The sequence below is a fragment of the Lutra lutra genome, chromosome 1 (genome assembly GCF_902655055.1).
Source record: "Lutra lutra chromosome 1, mLutLut1.2, whole genome shotgun sequence".
NCBI lineage: Eukaryota > Metazoa > Chordata > Mammalia > Carnivora > Mustelidae > Lutra > Lutra lutra.
In genome coordinates, this window is record NC_062278.1 from 98377042 (window position 1) to 98399853 (window position 22812).

At 36.6% G+C, this 22812-nt stretch overlaps 1 protein-coding gene across 9 annotated transcripts in view; it reads left to right on the forward strand.

The window, feature by feature from the left end:
• NLGN1 (neuroligin 1) overlaps positions 1 to 22812 on the forward strand; it is an 836848-nt gene that overhangs the window by 171046 nt on the left and 642990 nt on the right. For 5 of the 9 annotated variants that reach the window (XM_047730685.1, XM_047730703.1, XM_047730693.1 and 2 more), the window contains exons 2-3: positions 8262 to 9074; positions 9517 to 9576. In XM_047730685.1, the coding sequence (XP_047586641.1) occupies positions 8582 to 9074; positions 9517 to 9576 (553 nt within the window). In that variant the 5' untranslated portion in view covers positions 8262 to 8581. The remainder of the gene's footprint in view (positions 1 to 8261; positions 9075 to 9516; positions 9577 to 22812) is intronic. The other 4 variants (XM_047730718.1, XM_047730724.1, XM_047730731.1 and 1 more) reach the window with 1 other exon arrangement.

Below are 22812 nucleotides of genomic sequence, written 5' to 3' on the forward strand. Positions count from 1 at the left end.
GAAATTCTAACATTCTTGACTTGCTTATCCCCAGTCCTAACTTATTTCATCTACTCTTTGGCCTATATTATGGAATGTTGCTAGAGGAAGTCTCAATACCACAGTGCTTGGAGATGCTCTGAATTGTGCTTATTAATTAACCCCAGCAAGATGATCAACAACCTTTTTATTTTCTTCCTGTTAGTGTCCTGTGTGTTTCACTGTCCTCAAATGTTCAAAATGAGCATATGGCTTGAGTTGGTTTCATTGGGGAGCGAAGCAAAATGTCATGTATCATAAAAGTTCAGGCATGTTCTTTGGAGTTAGGCAGGACTAAGCTTGTTTCTAGGGTCTCCCTTTTCCTATCTTTGTGGGCTTTAGAAAGTTATCTAAACACCTGAGTCCTCATTTTCCTCTTCTCAAATAACAGGACATGGCTTATAAATTGGTGGTGGGGACTAAATGACGTGAGACATGTAATGTAGTTTGGACAGGGCTGAGTGAATAGTTGATTATAATGTTAATCAGTTTGGTGTATTCACCTATATTTTAAACCAAACATGACAACAAAATTGTTTGTGGTTTCTTTCTCACCATTTAATTCACTAATTAAAGTGAGGTAGCAGTCCCCACATTTTTGTGATTATACCATCCCATGTTTATGATAACCAAATCAAAAAAGTATAAAATATGTACATGCAACTCCTACATAAATATCTCTATCATCAGATTGAAAATCACACACAAAAATAGACATTAAAAGATGAAAAAGATAAAATCAGTATTTTTAGTATCTTTTAAATCTTGATGCCTTCATTCCATCATTCATTAATATTTTAAGACGTAGAGATTCCAAGAACACAGTTCACAGCTAATGAATTGGATATAACTCCGTATTTCAAGTTAGTTTCTTGATGTTTCGAAAATTTTTGTTGTTATTGTATATGATTAGATAGCCATAGTTTTGAGTCTTGCCGAGTAGCTGAAGAGCTTGTATTAGAAGTTTTGTATCTGCTTGTTTCTTGTTCTTATGATTGTATTACTAGTATTTACTTTTACATATATTTATCTTGTGAGAAAAATTTAATTCAGTACTCCTTTTTGTGAGGGTTACTTTAATTACAGGATGACGAAAAACGTGTGAGTCTACTTATCCAGTGATGCTACCAGTCAAGTTAACTCTAATATATCACTGTATGTTGGAAAGAAACAATAACAACAAAATCATCTCTGCTGGCAAACCCACCATGTTAAAGGGCTGTAGGACTTCCCAAGAATATCTCAAGGGCTGTACATATCACACCATCATGTGGAGACATTGGTATTTAAACCATATATTCATATTAACACAGCTTCATTTCTTTCTCTTTAGCTTTACGTAAAAAAATTATGATACATAGATCAGTGGTTTACTTTCCTTCTCTCATCTGGTCATCTTGTGGTAGGGTATGAGCACAGGGCTTTGGAGATCCCTGATCCACAACCCTGCCAGATTAATTTTCTTGTGAATAAATTTGATAATATTCTTCCCCTGCTAGAAATATTTAATGGCTTTTTATCATCCTGTGAATAAAATCCAAACTCTTTAGCCTTTTAATAAAGGGCTTGCTTGATTTGGCCGTAACCTGCCTTTCTCGTCTCATTCAAGGCTGAACCTCATTTACTCTGTGTGCTGGCCAAACTAAACCATGCCCTCCTCAAGCATTACTACTTCTTTTCTTGCTGTGGTAGGCCAGGTTTTCCAGGGGAAACATAAAACAAAACAAAACAAAATAAAACATAAAGACTCTGAGATGGAGGTTTACCTGTGGGAAATTTATTGGAGCATGTCACTGGGAAAAACATCTGGGAGGGAGTGAGGGAATCACAGTCAGCTCCTCCCTCTGTCCCTTTCCCTAAGGAGCTTCAGGGGCAGAGTGGTCCCTGGTCTGCATTAGGCAATAAGGCCAGCCTTCCACTGGTGTGGACCAGTCATGGGAATGTGAGCCATTCTCATGGAAATTGAGCACTACAATAGCCACTACATATACTTTCTATGTTTCTAAAAATGTTTCTAGAATGTGCCCTCTGCCTGGGATCTCTTCCATGACTACTGATGTTTGTTCAAATCTGTTTCCTAATCTACTAACTAGAGGTAGGCCTGTTTAATGTCTCATCATATTGTGTGTGATTGCACTCATTTGTTTATCTGTTCTATTTTTAAGTACTTACTATGTGAATTAATTACACATTAGTTACTTTAAGTGTTCAGTTACTGAAAGGACTCATGGGACTCAAATAATTTATACTCCTTGGATAGCTTTGTTACAGGCAAATAGTACAAGAGAACAACAACAGGAGAAGGATATGCATCCAGTGGGGTTTGGACGTCTCAGACTCAGGCTTCTTTGTTTGCCGACTGCTAGTTCACACAGGATACTCCTTGTCTCCAAGGTCTAAACATCTCCACTGTTTATGTGAAACATCTTGGTAAAGGAATCCCAAATCTGCTGGTGGTCAGATTCTCTCATAGTGAACTAGTCACATAAGCATATTACAGCTACATGGGTGGCCTTGGCCATTGAGAAGACTGCACTGAAACCAGTTATTATTAAATGCAATAATTATTAAATTATTATTAGAAAATCAATTCCTAAAACCAGTGATTATTACTGAGTGCTGGTGGCAGGCTGATGATATATTCTGACCTCAAAATGACTCTTAGATCCATAGGTATAGAATATTATTTACTTTTATCTAATACAGACCATCTTCATTATTCCTAGGTCTGTATTTTCAAATTCATTTATTCACTAAAATTTATTTGTAACCCCAAAGTTAGTACTCATACTACTTTTGCATTCACAGATATGAGCAGAGCAGCAAAAACTCTGGGTTGCCTTACGAGCACGTTTCCAGCTGAGGCTATCCAGGGAGATATTCTGCCTCCTTGTTTCAGCTCTCATATAGACATGAACAGAAAATAGAAATGGTACGGGGAATGCTGTGTAGTGCAAGAAGGTCCAGCTTGGGGGCCAGTTGGAGGGGCTCTGAATCCCAAATCTCTCATCAGTTAGTGGGGTGGCCTCAGACAAGTCACTCAACACTTTTGAACCTTGTTTTCTCTTTCGTAAAGTAAAGAGAATCGAGTCTACTACAATGAATTGTTTTTAGGGTTTGAGATTATAATTTACAACTATGTGAATAATTTATAACTATTTAATTTGTAACAGATTATAATTTATAACCATGTGAATAATTTATAGCTATTTCCCTAGGAGCAATGTATCCATGTTCCCTAATTTGGTGTTTGCAATGACTTATAGAACATAGCTATGGTAAATAACAACAATCAGCTGTATAGCCCTGGGCAAGCTCCACCTTATGCTGGTGGTACGTCAGTGTCAGCTGCGGTTTGCCTGCATTATATAAGGATTGTCAAATAGATTTTATGATGGCTGTGAAGCATTATTTAAAAACAACAAACACGAAATCCTTGCCCTTGAATAAGAAATTCAGTAGTGGGGGTTGGGGTTGCTGGGTTCAACAATAAAACAAATAAAAAGAAACTAAAATAAGCAAGGTAGAAAATAAATAGTAATAATTTTATAAAAAGACATGTAATAGACTATGTAAAGTTGTAAGTCGGAACTTTCCTGTTGGTTCCCACCTCCCCATTCAGCAACCATTTGTTGAACACATGTCACTTTCCAGCTTGCATTAGAGACTTTTTTTTTTTTTTTAATGTGGCTTATTCCTTTAAAATATTGTAACTACTTAGGAGCAAAAACTCAATTGTACTCTCATAATATTTAGCACAATAGCTTATATGTTGTAGATAGCTATTAAATGTTTGTTGAGTGAATAGAAAACTGGATGACTGTGTCACCCACTGTGATTATCTAATGTTCCAGAAAGTTCTCTCTACTCTCTTAGCATCATCTCTTTGATCTGGGTTACTCAGGAACAAAACTAGTTCCAGCTATTATGATGAATTAATGCAAGTGAAATACTACCATCTCTATGCCTTTAAAAATATTATTTATTTTGTATTTTATTTTTCTCAGTGGTACCACATATGCTTCAACCCAAAGGGAGAAATTTTTTGAAGTAGCATCTGTACTAACTGCAGTGTTTGATGGAGCTAGTCTTGTATGATTTCTTAGACTCATCTACTTGTCTGGCCTGCTGAATTAGGCTTTCTGATTGTGTTATTTTCATGTATTTATTATAAAATATTTCAAACACATGGAAAAACAGAGAATTGCATGACAAAGGTGTAGGGGTGTGTATGTGTCATCTAACACTGTCAAATCTTAGATTTATAAAACTTGCTGTAGTTAATTAATTGTGTTCTTTTAAGGCCTCACCACAGGTTATCAATCTTAGTGCCAATTAATTACCAATTAATTAATTAATGCCATTATTTAATTAACTGCTGGAGTATTTCATACACTTTCCCCCTTACCCAGGGATGACAAATATTCTGTTACTACATATTTATGAGATCTGTGATAATATACAGCTTTGCTTTGCATATTTTATGCTTTATTTAAATAACATCTTACTGTCTTTGATCTGCAACATGCTTTCTTTAAAACTTTTGAGATTTATCTAAATTGACATATTTGGGTCTAGGTCCTTTATTTCCACTGATGTATAGAGTTCTGATTTGTGTATACATCATATTTCATTTATCAGTATCAGTTAGTGGACATTTAGGCTATCATGAAGTTGGAATTTTTTGTCACCCATTATTATTTTAGCATAATCCTGTGTAAACACAGATGGACAACCAGTCACTGCATTTGATGTAAAATAAAAATTTCAAAATGTCAAGTAAAAAAAGTAACAAAATTAAATCTAAACTTCCAATAAGAACAGGGTAATCCGTTTAAATTTCTGTTTCTGTGAAATTGTCAGAGTATTTACCTAGACTCTGTCCTTTCAAAGGAACATGAAACACTTTTACAATTCAATTTTAAGTGCACTAGGATCAATTTTTTTAAAAGTGTTAATTGTGAAGTGAGAGACTGTTATCAGGTGCAGTGATCAAGAGGACAGCTTTTAAATCAGATGCCAGTGGGCTCCTGGATCTGTTATTGATTCGCTGAGAGACCTTGCGCCGGGTGTTTAACCTCTTTAAGTCTCAGTTCCTCTGAGTAAAAAGGGGATAACTATTGAACCCATGTTATAGGGTTATTGTAAATGAGATGTAAATGAATAAAAGCAAAGGGTTTGGCATAGAGTAAGAAAGCACCAATAAATAGGAAATAAGCCTGCCAACAAATTTGAAAGAGTTTATATTTAGATACACACACATATATGTATGAAGACTTATAATAGACTTATTTACATATATGTTTAAAATTTCATTAATTTAAGCAACCCATATTTTTACATTAGACTTGGACAACTGTTATTATTATAAAAAAAAAAATTCTGATAAATCTTTAGGGCAGGACTGTAATTCTCCATACAGGTAAGCCCATGTAAAATGGGATGTTTTTGTGAAGCCCAGAAGTGAAACATTATTGGAATTTGAAAATTCACCATGGCATGCAGAATTCTAATCTTTCACAACTTGTATAAAAGTATCACATCAGTGGGAAACAGGAGCTGCTTTCTTTTTAACATGGTTAGGGATTTGTGAGTACAAAAGGAGCATTATTTCATTAATAATGAAACAAGTACTTTTTTTTTTTTTAAAGATTTTATTTATTTATTTGACAGAGAGAAATCACAAGTAGGCAGAGAGGCAGGCAGAGAGAGAGGAGGAAGCAGGCTCCCTGCTGAGCAGAAAGCCCGACGTGGGGCTCGAACCCAGGACCTGGGATCATGACCTGAGCCGAAGGCAGCGGCTTAACCCACTGAGCCACCCAGGCGCCCCGAAACAAGTACTTTTAAAAAAAAAATTTTTTTATAAACATATAATGTATTATTAGCCGCAGGTGTACAGGTCTGTGAATCGCCAGGTTTACACACCTCAGGGTATTCACCATATCACATACCCTCCCCAGTGTCCATAACCCCACCACCCTCTCCCTACCCGCCTCCCCCGGGTCACCCTCAGTTTGAAACAAGTACTTTTTATTATTAATAAGATACCAAATGTATAAAAAGGGAACTTTTGGAAATCACTGTGCATGGAGATTGGGCTGAATGAAAAATGGTGATGAAGACTTTTACAGTGCCACCACAGGTACTCTATTTTGGGTGTCAACGTGGTGCTTTTTTGTTGTTGTTCTTTGTTTTTTTTTTAATTTATTTTTTTATTATGTTCAGTTAGTCACTATATAGTACATAATTCGTCCTTGATGCAGTGTTCAGTGATTCATTAGTTAAGTGTAACACCCAGTGCTCATCAAAGCAAGTGCCCTCCTCAATACCCATCACCCTGTTACCCCCTCCCCCCATTCTCCTCCCCTCTGAAACCCCCAGATTCTTTCTCAGTGTCCATAGTCTTTTGTGGTTATCTCCCTCTCTGATTTCTCCCCCTTTGGATTTCCCTTGTGGTCCTCTGTGCTATTGATTATGTTCCACATACAAGCGAAACCGTATGATAATTGTCTTTCTCTGTTTGACTTACTTCACTTAGCATAATCCCTTCCAGTCCCATCCATGTTGATGCAAATGGTGGGTATTCATCCTTGCTGATGGATGAATAATGTTCCATGGGGTATATGTACCATATCTTCTTTATCCATTTGACATGGTGTTTTTTAAATCTTAAATGCGACTGGGAAAGACTCCATCATGTTGTGGCCCACTACGATTCTGTACAAGAGTAAGCGTAGTCTACTCTTAACAGAGATGGGTTTGTGTAGCTAAATCTTCAATGCTTGCTGGAGTTCTGGCACAGGAATGGGATGGGTCTAAGCCTGTCTTTTGTATGTTAATGAGCTTTCACAGCAAAGGTTTATGAATTAACACAGATGGAAGTATTCTTGAAGAAAGACATTTATCTCCTTATTGCTTCCTGTGATGGATTGTTCAGAGCTAAGGGAACACCAGGCCTGAACCAAATCTCCCGCTGCCCTATATAGTTTGTACAATCTCCTTTCCAATAACACAGAGCCAGGGCAGCCCCACTGCCAGACCAGCACTTCTTCAGGAATCTTCTCATAATATGACAGGATAGAACCATCTGTAATACAAATCAACACTGGTATTTTCAAAGTAAGCACTTTAAGAGATTGCTTGAACAAGAAAACATGAATTTGCCGAGTTGTGTGCTAACTTGGAGTTGAAGTAAGAGTACAGCATGAATTGCATTGCCCTGAGTGTTACATTTTATCCTGATGTGTTTTAGGTTGAACTGGGTAAACAGTGTTAGATGTTCTATTAGTGTTAATATTGCAGGATGCTGTGATTAGGTATGATTATTTTGTAAAACTACTGCAGTCTATTTTTTATTGCTCCTTTGATCTCTAGCAGGTAGTGAAAACGAAATTTGTAACTTAAAATATGTTGTCTTTGATGCAGAAATTAATTTTCATGTTGCAAATATACTGATTTCTAAAACGTTATAGCTGGAGGGTGGAAAAAGAAACCTTTAGTCTGCAAAAAAAAATGATGACTCTTTGTTTCTTTTTCGAATGTTGTCTACAGCCATTTTATCTTTTAAAGTTTTGAATCTTAATTTAAGGTGAGGGACCTATATCCAATGACTTGATGCAGACTTTTGAGAAACAGCAAGGAGGTTGAACTTAGAAGGTAGTTGTACTTAAATGATCACCGTTGAACTAGGATTCGTTTTCTTGTTCTAGCATTAGCTTTGTTTTCCTCTGGATAGCATAGGATTGGGGACTACCTCCTTGTTGGTTTGTTTTTAAATATGTATATGTATATATCCACTCTTATAGTTTGTTTACATTCCACTAATTCCCTACCAATGATTTTCAAAATATTTTCTGCTATGTCATTCTAATATTTAGTATGTGTGCTGATTAATTCTGTGGTTCCTTGACATGATTGAAGACCATCAATAAAGGGGCAATTTCACATATAACCTTCAGTATTTTAAAAAAATGGTATACTACGAAATGTTTTTGAAACCATGTATTTTGACAAGGCCTGCTTCCACTTAAATATGTATAAAGTCAGCAGGCAAGTTTCTCAATAATCTAATAATCAGTTATTTCACTTGTCTTCTCACATCAAGCCATAATTTTCCTATGGTAGCATTCAACTTACCTGACTCTAGCCACTGCTTATGTATTTCTGTAGCTTGTAAAATGTCTAGTAATTGCTCTGTCTATTTTAGCTCGTTCGTTCTAATGATTTATTTTCATTTTCTTTAGGATACAGACCTGCCGCTAACTGGATTTGATTTATAAGAGGGAAATCTATAGTCAATGGCCACTCTTGTCACGTTGCTACTATGGAAAACAGAATGGTCAATAGGATATGGTCTGATAACTAGTGATGATTGAAGATGCTACTTCAGTCCATGTGAAATCGATGGGAGGTAGTGGCTGTATAAAGAGCTTCCTGAGCTTTTCTTGACAGACTCGCCTTGAAGAAGTCGGAGGCGTATTCTACCATTATACCGTCTTTCTCAAGTGGATATAAATACCTTTGCCTCCCTGTAACCAGACAACTACACAGCTAATGTGGGACCATGGCACTGCCCAGATGCATGTGGCCAAATTATGTTTGGAGAGCAGTAATGGCATGCTTGGTACACAGGGGATTGGGTACCTCATTGACTCTCTGCGTGTTGGGATGTTTACTTCACACTGCCCATGTGCTTTCCCAAAAATTGGATGATGCAGACCCACTGGTGACTACCAACTTCGGCAAGATAAGGGGGATTAAGAAAGAACTCAATAACGAAATTTTGGGGCCTGTTATTCAATTTCTTGGGGTTCCGTATGCTGCCCCACCCACAGGGGAACATCGTTTTCAGCCTCCAGAGCCACCATCCCCCTGGTCAGATATCAGGAATGCGACTCAGTTTGCTCCCGTTTGCCCCCAGAATATCATCGATGGCAGATTGCCGGAAGTCATGCTTCCTGTGTGGTTTACTAATAACTTGGATGTGGTTTCATCATACGTGCAAGACCAGAGTGAAGATTGCCTGTATTTAAACATATATGTTCCCACTGAGGATGGTGAGTTTACTACAGGAAAAGCAGGGAGATAAATTTATATTTTCTTTTCTATTCTAAGTTCTAACAATATTAATTCACGTGTACTGGTAGCATGCATGGCTTTTCCTGTTGGCATGTAGACATACTTTACATGCTTGCATGCTGCTCTTTTTGTTTATGTGTGTTGGTGTATCTGTTCTTATTTTTTTCCTGTGCCTACTCATTTTTTTCCTCTGCAGCACGTGTATTTAGGTAGAAATGGGCTCCTATTTTCCATTTCCTACCGAATGACTTCTGAGAAGATGCATCAACATGTCTCCATTGCATGTGCAGGCTCAACGAACTGGGGATCTTTCGCACTCAGTAAATGCAGGAGCATATTAAGTTAGATAGTGGTGTTGCATGTTCCGGCGGTCTGTGATGGAGCGCCATGTTATTTTCTAGTCTTCTATTCATTTTTCAGTAAAAAGAATATCCAAGGAATGTGCCAGAAAACCCGGCAAGAAAATATGTAGAAAAGGAGGTATGTATAAAAGTGGAAATAAAAAATGGGGGAAAAAGCTTGCAGAGGAAGAAGGTACTCTCCCTAAGGATGATTTGCTGATGCTGGAAAGTAAATGTTAGGTGATATTTGGAATTTCATGAAGCCTGTCAAGGAATAGAAAGATGGTGAAGGAGAGCTGTAGCTGAGTAGATAACATTGACGACGCTTAGTGGTGGTGCCTTGTGTTCTGGTGCTGGTAGCATCGATAGGAATTGAATCTCTGCTCTGAGTTTGTGTTTAGAGGAAAAGATATTTAGGCTATGACATTGCATGCAAGGAGTCCAAATGATGTTGCCTTGCCAACTGGTTGACTTTTTCTCCGAACCCTGTTCTCCAGATACAGATTTCTGTTCCTCTTAGAAAACTGATCAGTTCAGTCACAAACCTAGTTTTTTGCTTGCTTATTCTTAGCTACTTCTGAATGCCCTATGAACTTTCTCATATCAGGGTAAATTTGCCATGACTGTTGGGCAATTACCATTATTAAGTAATGGTATTTTTTTCCAGATAGTGTATATTTTTGGTTACTCTTCCAGAAAAGAATGAGGTTTTGCAGATTTTTATACTAAATATTTACAGTCTTAAAATTACTTTAACATTTTTGTATTTATGTTAAACAATTTAAAACATAGGGAAGAACATGATTCAGAAGCTACAATTAAATCAACCTTCAAATCATCCTCTAGCCAGACTGAGTAAATGTAGACACTGACAGCTGCAAGCTTGCATCTGAATGTAGCTTGTCCACACTCCATTTTTATATAACATCCAGTAAATCACTCATAGGAGAATATGATTTTCTAGGGCAGTAAATCATCCAAGTGTTATTTTGACCTTATTCATAACTTTGTAGAATTTCCAATCTCCATACAGAAGTCATATTAATATTCTAGTGGTGTACATTCTATCTCTCTATGCACTTCTAAAGCTGGCTGGACCAAATCAGATTTCATTACAACATCCTTGTGGGGCACGGAGTGTCTAAGCTGTTCTGTTTTATGGGGATTGCATTATATGGAAGAGCTTCATACAACAAAATTCTCGATTGTTGATCAGAGTATTTGCATTAAATTGAGTTTTTTGTTTTGTTTTTATTTTTATCTCTTTGGTCGTACTAGTAGAGTGAGATCTGACCTTTCGTGTATTACTGATGCCACAATTTGGGTTAAAAGCGCAGTGTACTTGAGAAGGTGGATATAGAGAACACAAAGTCTTTTAAACTAAAACAAAGTCTCTCGTTTTCCCCCAAATGAGAATAACTGCAGTAATTTACATGCCTTGAACTAATGTACAATAGCGCAGTGGTTATTATTATGCAGCTTATCAAGCATGTGTAATTAGCTAAGTGACTTTCACCTCTTATCACCAAGATGTTGACTCACAAAGTCATAAATAAAGATGTTATTGAAGATTGTATAAATAGAACATAATACATGAAAATATGTACAATCAAGAAAATGATAAGGATACTGAAAAGGTATGCTAGTAAGTGAGAAAGTGACCTTTCCTCTCATACAACTTCAGGGGAAATAGATTCATTAGGAAATTATTTTTCGTTGTTCTTTGGATTGTTGGTTCCATCAGCTGTATGAGAGAGTTGGCAAAGAGGTGTGTAAGGTTGTGCTTTTTATTTTGGCAAACTTTGAACTGATTTCTAATAGCCAGAGGATAAAACCTATGGATACTCACTTTAGCGTGTGTGGTTTCTAGTCCAAATCTATTTTGCTTTTATGTTAAGCAGTTTAAAAAATTATTTTGCATTGGTATTTAATATATTCTGTTATTACTAAATAAGTTTGTTCTTTTATTAGCTGATTGTATGTTACCCCAAAGTCTAAGTAACGAAAATTTTAAATGTCGTCCTTTATATGAATAACCTTTTTTAAACTAAAAACTAAAGTTCAGAGCTTGACTTTAAGCAGAGGAGTAGAACTTTTCCCCCAAACTTTTAACTTTTTTTTCCCTTCTTTATCATGGAGAGTCTCTTTTGGTCATTCCAAGAAATCCCATTATTCTGGTTCAAGAAAATAATAGTCATTTCATATGTACACATATACCAATATATATTGCATATGGATTATAAATTCTCCAACAGAATTCTAGAAGTTTTTAAATGATGGTTCAGGAACGATAGGAATAGGTGTGTTGCATTTTATAGGTGTTAAAGATATTTTTAGTTTGCTATTATTTATCTCTTTCTTTTTAACCGTGTGTGGTTACCTTTTAAGGCAGATGAACTTCCCCCCACCCCTGTGCCAAGTACACTATAATCTGTGTATACTGTATTAATCCAAACTTTTCTTAATTGCCTTAATCATTTACTCTTCAAGGGAGGTCAATAATGAATGAAACAAAGATCCTTTTTCCCATAGAACTTACTGAATTTAAGTAAGTTTACAAAGAACAAAGCATTTTCTCTGCTGTAGTCTGTATAATAGGAAGAAAATCTTTTACTTCCCCAAGAGATGCCTTGCTATAGTTTTTTCTTAAATATTTATTTATTTGTTTGAGAGAGAGAGAGAACATGAGTATAAGGGGCAGAGGGAGCAGGAGAGAGAGACTCTCAAACACACTCCACGCCTATTGCGGAGCCTGTCAAGGAGTCCGAAATGGAGCGAGAGGCAGAGCTTGGTCTCATGACCCTGAGATCACGACCCTGAGATCACAACCTGAGCCTAAACCAGGAGTCCAATGCTCAAATGACTACCACCCAGGCTATAGTTTTTAGATAGAGCTTTTATAATATTTTCCTGTGCAGTTGAAGAAAAAAAAAAAACATTTTTATCAATAGGCTTCCTCTCATTTAAAACAGGTCCCAGTTGCACTTTTCAATCTATCTTTTTATATTTCCCATGATAGTTTTAGCCATATGTTAATTACTCTCTAGATATTTCTTCAGGGTTTTATCCTTTCAAAATTGAAAGATGAGTGCTTAAAATGAGATGGCTGTCAACATTGGGCCAAATAGGCAGATAACACGTGACAGAAACTGGAATTTGAATGTAGAAAACATATTACTATCTATATTTTATAAATAAGGAAGTAGGTTCTGAGGTTAAGTGTTCTGACCCAATTTCTTTTGCTAGTAAGTGGTAGTTAGGTTTGGTCCTAGTTCTTGCTAATATTAGATGCATTTCCATTATGTTAAATTACCTCTAATAGAGATTTCTATAGCAGAGGCTCACATCTCTCTACCTTCCTGATCTCCCTTTCTTCCCCACTCCCGTCAAATATATTATGAATTCTTTTTATTCTACCTGTTGACTCTATTTTAGATGAATTTAATGCTCACTTTAATTGAATTGGGTCAAGTCCATGATAGTAACTGATTTCCAGAAAACTTGCTAGTACACATTTTAGTGACCATTCTTAAATCCTACACATAATTTTCTTATTGTCTAGACCAAGATCCCAACATACTTCTCTTGGCTGCTATCAGGAATAGCTTTAATTTGCTTATGTTTCATTTTGTTTCTCTAGTTTGCTGTCTTGTGAGAGTTGCCAACAAACAGAAGAGTGGTCAAATATTAGGCAGTAAACATGAGAAGGAGGAACAAGGGACCCAGAGAATCCACAAACAAATTGATTGGCTCATGGATACCCTAGAGTTGTGCAGCTTTGCATTTCTCCAGCACTTTGACTATTATTTGCATAGCTCTTCTGAGATGAATACAGAAATGATTTTCATTTCTTCAGTGTGAGAAATTCTTAACCTACTTTTCTCATTTACCCCAATTTTTAATGTACAGAAAATTGGAATCTTAATAGATGCCTCTTGCATAATTTTTTAGTCTTTGAGTATTTTATTCCTTATTTTCATATGCATTTTACTTTTACGTTTTCTATTTAGTCGTCATTACCTGAGATAATACAGACATCATTCAAAAGCCCTTTCCACAGATTTAGGGTCTCTTTGGTTGTTAGTTGAACATACATACTGACTTTTCCCTAATTAATTATACTTAACAATACTCTCTTCGCTGTCAATGTGTTTTAAAGGAGATTATATTCCAGAATGCTCCTCCTTCTGGCTGACACATTTTTAATTAATCTATTCATCTAACAAATATTTACTGAGTCCTTACTCTGTGCTGATGAGATTACTGCTCTAGGACCCAGAGATACAGCAGTGGGAAAAAAAAAAAAAGTTCTTGACATCCAGGAGCTTACATCTAGTATGTGGAGACAAATTGTAGATGATAAACACAATCAACAGCTAAAGTTAAAAGATGTAAGAAGATGAGAAATCAACAGAGTGTGGTGAATCAAGGGTGCTGGTGTGAAGGATAAAGGTCATTTTAAATAAGATATTTAGCATAATCCTCATTCCAACAAAGACCTGAAGGAGATGAAGTGGGTATCTGGGGAAAGAGCAGAGTAAAGAGCTAGTGCAAAGACATTAAGGTGAGAGTCTGTGTTGTGTAGTTAAGGAACAATTTGCACTGTAGTATACCTGGAAAGGCTAAAGGGAGAGAGGCAGTGAGACTCAGAATGATCTGACATTTTATTAAAGAGGTCATGCCACCACAGCAAAGGAAACCATGAACAAAATGAAAAGGTAACCTACTAAAGGGGAATGATATTTGCAAATGATATATCTGATAGGGGTTAATATTCAAAATACATAAAGAACTTATGCAATTCAATACCAAAAAAAGACCCCACCCAAATAATACAATATAAAGATGGCAGAGGACCTGAATAGACATTTTTCTGAAGAAGAGATACAGATGGCTAATAGACATACTGAAAAATGCTCTACATCATTGATCATCAGGGAAATGCAAATCAAAACCACAATGAGGTATCACCTTATACCTGTCAGAGTGGCAAGTATCAGAAAGATAAGAAACGACATGTGTTGGCAAGGATGTAGAGAAAAAGGAGCCCTTGTGAACTATTGGTAGGGATGCAAATTGGCACAGCCACTGTGGAAAACAGTATGGAGGTTCCTCAAAAGAAATTTAACAAAATTACTGTACAATGAGATAATTCTGCTACTGGGTATTTACCCAAAGAAAAGAAAAACACTAATTCAAAAAGATATATAACCCCTATGTTTATTGTAGCATTATTTACAATAGCTAAGATATGGAGGCAACCTAAGTGTCCATAGGTAGATGAATGGATAAGAAGATATGGGAAATATATATAATATTATTCAGCCATAAGAAATAATGAGATCTTGCCAGCTAGAGCAACATGAATGGACCTAGAGGGTATTAGTGAAATAAGTCCGTTAGAGAAAGACAAGTGCTATATGATTTTATTTATGTATGGAATCTAAGCAATAAAGAAAGAAAGAAACAAATAAAACAGAAACAGATACATAAATACAGATGATGAATTGATGGTTGCTAGAAGGGAGAGGTGGGGGGATGGGTAAAAATGAACGAAGGGGAGTGGAGGTACAGGTTTCCAGTTATAGAATAAATAAGTGATTGGGATGAAAAGTTCAGCAAAGGGGAAAAAACTCATTCTGGCTGAGGTATTGAGAGTAAATTGCAGAAGAGTATGGGGAAACTGGGAAAGCAGATAAGAGGCTATTTTAGCCCAGTCAACATATGAGCCTGGTCCAGGCTCAGTCCAGGGTAATAACAATGGAAGTGGTAGAGTCTCAATGTTTTCTGAAGGTCACATTTTTTCTATTAATTTGTTATGAGCTGTGAAAGAAAATGAGTCAAAGAATATTCCTAGATTTTTGATCTGAGTACTTAAATTAATAGATTTGCCATCAAGTAAGATGAAAAAGGAGAACGTTGGATGTTTTGGGGGAGGCACAGTGGAAAGATGTTGCATTCTTTTGGACATGTTAAATTTAAGGTGACTTATAGACCTTCAAATTCAGACCTCAAGGAACTAGTTTGAAGTTCAGGAGAGAGGTATAGGAGGTATAAATTGAGGAATCATTGTGGTACATAAGGTAAAGATTTGAGGCTGAGTGAGAATAAAAGTAACTGAATGAAAATAGAGAAAAGAAAAAAGACACCAAAGACTAATCCATGAGACCTTCCATTAAGAGGCTGGAAGAAGAGAAGGAAAACAATGGAGACCAAAAAAGTGTTATGTGTGAAATGGTAGGTAAACCAAGATTTTTTGTTGTTATTGTCCTAGAAGCTTAGTAAAGAAGTGATGACATAGTAATCAACTCTACCAAATGAACTTTTGTGGAGTGTATAAGTCTGACCACTGGAGTGGGCTAAGAGAAAGTGGGATATTTGGAGTTCCTGAGCATAAATAACTATTTTAAGGAGTCTTGCTGTAAGACAGATCAGGGCGCCTGGGTGGCTCAGTGGGTTAAGCCTCTGCCTTCGGCTCAGGTCATGATCCCAGGGTTCTGGAATTGAGCCCCGCATCGGGCTCTCTGCTCAGCAGGGAGCCTGCTTCCCCCTCTCTCTCTGCCTGCCTCTCTGCCTACTTGTGATCTCTGTCTGTCAAATAAATAAATAAAATCTTTAAAAAAAAAAAGACAGACCAGGAAAAAATGGGCACATAAGGAAAACAGAGGTTACTCTTATTGCTGTAGGTTAAGATGAGAGAAATAAAAACATATTTGTATAGTAGAAAGGGAGCAATGGAAAATAAAGAAGACAGTAGACTGCCAGAATAACGCTTTTATAGAAAGATGGGATCTAGTACACAGATGGAGGTTTTGGATTAAAAAGAGTATAAATAGGGGTGCCAGGGTGGCTCAGTGGGTTGAGTGTCTGCCTTGGGCTCAGGTAATGATCTCAGGGTCCTGGGATCAAGCCCCATATTTGGATCTCCCCTCAGCAGCAGGTCTCCTTCTCCCTCTCCCTCTGTGATCTCTCTCTCAAACAAATAAATAAAATCTTTAAAAAAGAGCATAAAAAGATAATTTAACATTAATGCTAAAAAGAGTACATGAGTAGGAATCCTTGGGGAGAAGTGGTAGTGGGTTTCTACTTTTATCTGATTGTTTTTATTTTGCTTGATGTGTAATATTAAGAGGAATGGAGATAGAATTAACATTGGTGAGCTCTTAATTTATTCTAGAATGGGGTGCCTTGCTGGCTCAGTCAGTAGAACATCCGACTCTTGATCTCAGGCTTGTGAGTTCAAGTTTCATGTTGGGTGTAAAGATTACGTCAAAAAAAAAAAACTTAAAAAAATTTGTTCTGGAATTTAGCCTTATTAATTTAATATAACAATCTTATGAGATTTTAATTACCATATTATAAATGCAGACATGGAAGACCAAAGCGGTTAGGTATCTTGTCCAAAGATACATAATTTGTTGGTGACCGCTTGTATTTCCATTGAGGTAATTTTTGAACAAGGAATAAAATAAAACAATACAACAGCAACAATGACAGTCTTGTTTATGTGGGATCCCAGATCAAAAAGAAAATGAAATTGATTGCCAGTTTGCTAGTAGACAAAAATCACTGCATACTGGAATGATTGCTGTATCAGGTTCATTTGGGGGTTTGAAGATGAATGGAAACCAAATTGCACCAGAGATTTGACTCCATATTTGAATTAGTAACCTTGGACAGCTGTGGTTAAGTCTTCTAAAAACTAAACAGTTTAAGTTGGAACTCTGAAATGAAGTAGATCTAAAGGGTTGTAAAGTTTTAAAAGAATAGTATCAATTATTCCATTGTTTACTGACAGTCAGAGAGTCCTCTGAAGCAGATGATTAAAAGACCATTATAGTTGTCCAACTCAATTTCTCCAGAGAATAAATGCCTTTTTTCTAGTAGAAACTGGGGTTGAAGTTGAAAACATTTAAGACTTATGTTACCAGCAAAGAGAGTTATACCACAAAATAAATCCTTTGTAGAAACTGCTTTTCTTTCTCCTCCCCAATGTATAATAAGTAATGTATTTTTTAATGTATTGTTTTCACATATAGGACATGCTACGAGCTTAATAATTATGATGTAACTGTTGCTTTAAATTACTTCTATATTACTTAGCATTACAGATTTTGTTGATAATCTTTTGGCTTTTAATATTTCTCCTATGAATGCTCTTTTTCCTCCCCATTGTAGTGGTACATGCTAAAATAGCCTAGGAAATGGTCAATTTCAAAAATCATCAGCATATAAATTCTCTAGTAACAATTATATAAACTCATTCTAGATTTGATAACCTTAAATTCTGGACTAGATGTGGAAGCATAATTTCTGATCGTAAATTTTCTCATGGCCATTTATAAGAGAACAGAGTACTTTATGTAGCATTTCCTTTATTAGTTTCCTAGGGCTGCTGTAACAGATTGAACAAATTCTGTGGTTTATAATAACAGAGATTATTTATTCTCTCACAGTTCTGGATTGGAGAAGTCCAGAGTCAGGAATTGACAGGGTGGATGATTTCTATAGCTTTTGAAGGAGAATCTCCTGGCCTCTCTCTGAGATTCTGGTGGTTGCCAAAAGTTCTGGGTATGCCTTGGGTTGTAGATGCATCACTCCAATTCTACCTCAGCTATCACATGACTTTCTTCCCTGAGTGTCTTCCCGTGTCTCTGTGTCTTCACATGGCTTTCTTATAGGACACCAATGACAGCATTTATGGGCCATTTTAATGCAGTATGACCTTATCTTAATTACATTTCAAAGCCCCTATTTTCGAATAAGGTCATTGTATTTTGCTAGGGCTGCAGTAACAAAGTATCACAAACTGCATGGCTTAAACAACAGAAGATTTTTGTTTATGGTTCTGGAGGCTAGAAGTCTGAGATCAAGGTGTCCACAGGGTTGATTCCTTTTGAGAGTTGTGAAGAAGAATCTGGTGTAGGTTTCCCTCCTCAGGCTTACAGATGGCTATCTTCTCCCTGTGTCTGTGCACATGACATTCTCCCTGTATGTATGTCTGTGTTTAAATTACCCCCTTTTATAATCTGTTTTTTTAAGTTGAGATATAATTGACATATAACACCATATTAGTTTCAAATATACAGCATAATGATTTGATATTTTTATGTATTGTGAATTGATCACCATACCAAGTCTAATTAACATCATCACCATACATAGTAACACATTTTTTTTCTTGTGATGAGAAATTTTAAATTTACTCTTAGCAACTTTCAAGAATATATATATATATATATTCTGGCTTAGATATATTAGTAACTGTAGTTACCAGCTATTACATCCTCATGACTTATTTTTGACTGGAAGTTTATACCTTCTGACCTCCTTCACCCATTTGCCCACCCCTCACCCCAACCTTTGGCAACCACCAATCTGTTCTCTGTATCTATATGCTTATTTTGGTTTGTTTGTTAAATTCTACACATAAGTAAGATCATACAATATTTGTCTTTCTCCTTTGGACTTATTTCACTTAGTATAATGCCCTTAGGATCCATCTATTTGTCACAAATGGCAAGATTTCATTCTTCTTCATGGCTGAATAGTATTCCCATGTGTTTGTTTGTATGTGTGTGTATGTCTGTGTCTCATCTCCTTTGTCTGTTTATCCATCAGTGGACATTTGGATTGTTTCCATTTCTTGGCTAGTGTAAATAATACTGCATTGAATATAATGAATAAAGCTTTTCCAATTTTCATTTTCTTCAGATAAATACTCAGAAACAGGATTTACTGGATTGTGTGATAGTTTTATTTTTAATTTTTTAAGGAACCTTCTTACTGTTTTCCATAGTGGCTGTGCCATTTATATTCCCACCAGCAGTACATGATGGTTGCCTTTTCTCTACATCCTCAATAATACTTGTCATTTCTTGTCTTTTTCATACTAACCATTCTGGACGATGTGATGTGATATCTCATTGTGGTTTTGATTTGCATTTTCCTGATGATGAGTGATGTTGAACATCTTTACATGTACTTGTTAGCCATCTGTATCTCTTTGGAAAAATACCTATTCAGATCCTCTGCTCATTTTTAAGTTGGATTGTTTGGTTGTTTTTGGTTATTGAGTTATCAAATTACTCCTTTTTATAAGAACACAAATCAGGTGGAGTAGGGTCCACCCTAATGATTTCATCTTAACTAATAACATCTGTAAAGACTATTTTTAAATAAGGTCATATTCTGAGATTTTCAGGGTTGGAACTTCAACATATGAATTTTGGAGTAACACAGTTTTTCCTATAACGTCACATTCTGAGGTTCTATTTGGACATGAATTCTTGAGGATCTCTAAGCGTACTTCCAATTTTTTTAAAACTGAAACTCCAGAAAGATTTCAAAATTGTATTATCATTATACTCATTTCATAGATTGAAAACTTATTGCTTATTGAAGTTAAATAACCTACCCAAGATCACATGGCTGCTAGTTAAGAGTACTGGGGGACTCCTTTTCAAATGAGGACTCAAATGCGAGGGTCACCTGGGTGGCTCAGTTGTGAAGCTTCTGCCTTTGGCTCAGGTCATGATCCCAAAGTCCTGGTATTGAGCCCCACATCAGGCTCCCTGCTTCGCTATCTCTGGCTATTTCTCTCTGTCAAATAAATAAAATCTTTAAAAAAAAAAAAAAAAGAACTCGAATGTAATAGGCCCTCCACCAGTTACAAATTCTTTCTGCTCTCCTGGAAAGTTTCCTTAATTTGTTTTTTAGGTATTTTTCTATCAAGATAGGGTGGTATGCATTAGTTTAGATATTTTTGAATATGTAAGTGCTTGACTCTGTGACAAAAAGATTCAGATTTTTTTAACTTTCCCTGAATTTTAAACATTTTATCCAGACGGTTGCTTATATGCAAATACAGTTTTAGTAAAAATTAAGATCCCATCAATTTAACATTGTAGTAATATTGATGTTCACTACTGTTTCATTTGTCATATATAAGCAATTAAACAAAGATCTTTTTAAAATAATTTTTAATTTAAGACCTATTCCTTTGTTTGCTGTAATTCTGTTCATCTGGTATCTACATAATGATAGCATTAGAGCGATTTAATTATAGCCCTTAATTTTCATTAAAGCATGTAAAATGTTGCAAGAATTAGTTTTAAACAATGGCAATAGATATCTTAATAAAAGAAGTTGGGGTCATTGCAGCCATAATTATGATTTGGAGAACCATAAAATCAACAGTCTTAATTTTCTGCTCCTCATTTCAGGACTAAAAAAAAAGAAGTGTTCATTCTTCCTTTCATCTTTTTTCTTTGAGGTGAAGACTTTTGGAGTATTTAGGCCAAAAAAGAAAATGGCCACCTGTTGTCTCTTAGTCTTAGGAGGATGATACAAAAGCACTTTCTCTCTCTTTTCTTTCTCTCACAAAAGAGTTCCTATTATGTTTCTCCACAAAACAGCAGGGCTTCTCTTCTGGAATCTTCTCTCTAACTTCCTCAAAGGAGTGGGAGAAGGAAGAAATGGGATAGAGTGATAATGAGTTCAAGGCAGGTATGACAGGAGGACAAATGTAACTCTGCCAAGTAGATCAGAAGCATTTGTAAATAGAGCTGTTCCCAGGAAAAGAAGAGGGAGGCTTAAGTAGAACTATTAAGAACATATATACTCCTTCTGATCTGGATTCCCGGGCCTCTCAGGAATAGATATGTCCCTGTGAAGGGGCTCTCTGAAAAGAGGAATGCCTATAGCTAGTGCTAGCTTTGCCTTCCTGTTAAGTTCCCATTCATCATCTTCCTCCACTGATCCATCGTCTTTCTAGGCAGTGAGCAAGTCTGGCCTCAGTTTGTAGCTCTAAGTTTTCATTAGGAGGAACTGATGTGTCCCTTTGGCACAAAAATCTACACAGGCAGATCATGAGGTTTCTTTTTTTTTTTTTTTTAAAGATTTTATTTATTTATTTGACAGACAGAGATCACAGGTAGGCAGAGAGGCAGACAGATAGAGAGAGAGGAGGAAGCAGGCTCCCTGCAGAGCAGAGAGCCCGATGTGGGGCTCGATCCCAGGACACCGGGACCATGACCTGAGCCGAAGGCAGAGGCTTTAACCCACTGAGGCACCCAGGTGCCCCATGAGGTTTCTGAGCTGTCTCTGAGCAGGGCAGTCAAGTAGCCCACCAGTGGTCTGTTGACCTGCTTTCAAGTCCCCATCATCACAAGCCCCCAGACTCTCACACATCTCAGCACCACCAGGACAGCTTGGATTTCATACCTTACACAAATAGGGAAAATCCACTTAGAGTGCCAAGATTTCCTTTAGAAAAAAGAAAAATAAGGCGGGCGGGGGGATGTCTTTGTTTTAAAAAATGAGTTTGACAGTCATTTATTTAGGAAATTAACTCTATTTCAGTGAAAACTGGAATATCTATAAATCTGGATTCTGAGTAGAAAATTTTTTTCTATAATGATCATTTAAACTATTTTGTATTTCAACTCACTCTGAAAGGTTAAGGATGAGATTTGGGGTTTTTTTCCTCTTTGTATTGTGAATACCTTTCTTTGGCCACTTGTGCAGTTTAGCAGACTGTTTTCAGGGGAAAAAAACAATACCTTGTAGAATGTTTACTGGGGCCTCAGACTGCCATTAAGTGGAATCTTTGACTATCAGAGTGATGCTTTTCTCTCTTTCTCTCTTTCCCCCTTCTTCCCTTCCAATCTCTCTCTCTCTCTCTCTCTCTCACTCACTAGTTCCAGTGTTGCTTTGCTCTCATTTGTGTTCTGTGTCCAGAAGGCACTGCCTAAAATTTCCTACATGGCTGTTCCCTCTCTCTCTCTTGAGCCTACTGTAGCCAAACATCCTTGTCCAGAACTACGGGACACTCATTTGGGCAGGACATATTTATTTTTTGCCCTCAGGGAGCTTACTTTGCAATGATAGCCTTCTGGGAACAAGAAACCAGACACTTTTGTGGTGGCCATGTCTGTATTACCAAGTAAATGTAAGCCTTGTTTGTATTAAAATCTCAGAACAAAATGAGGAAATGGCTGTTTCTGTGGGGGGAAGAAAAAAGGTAATGATGATGATATTTGGCACTGTGTTCTGTATAATAAAACATTTAATTAAATCTTTAAATGTGTATGGAGCACAAAATATGCACATTAGAATAAAACACATCAGGCATAACCAAAACTATAATTATATCAGCCTTGTGCCTGAGCCCACCTTAGTTGCTCTGCCAAGAAGCAATGCTTTAAAACTTTCTACCCATCTGTTAGGGAAAAAAAAAAAAAAGCCTGTGCTGTACCTATACAAATCTCTGGAAAGCTTGAGAATGCTTTGGCTACTGATAGAGCAGCTGCTGAGTTATGGGGCTACAGTCTGTCTCCTCTTCTGGAGGTAAATGAACAGCTGCTGCTCTGTA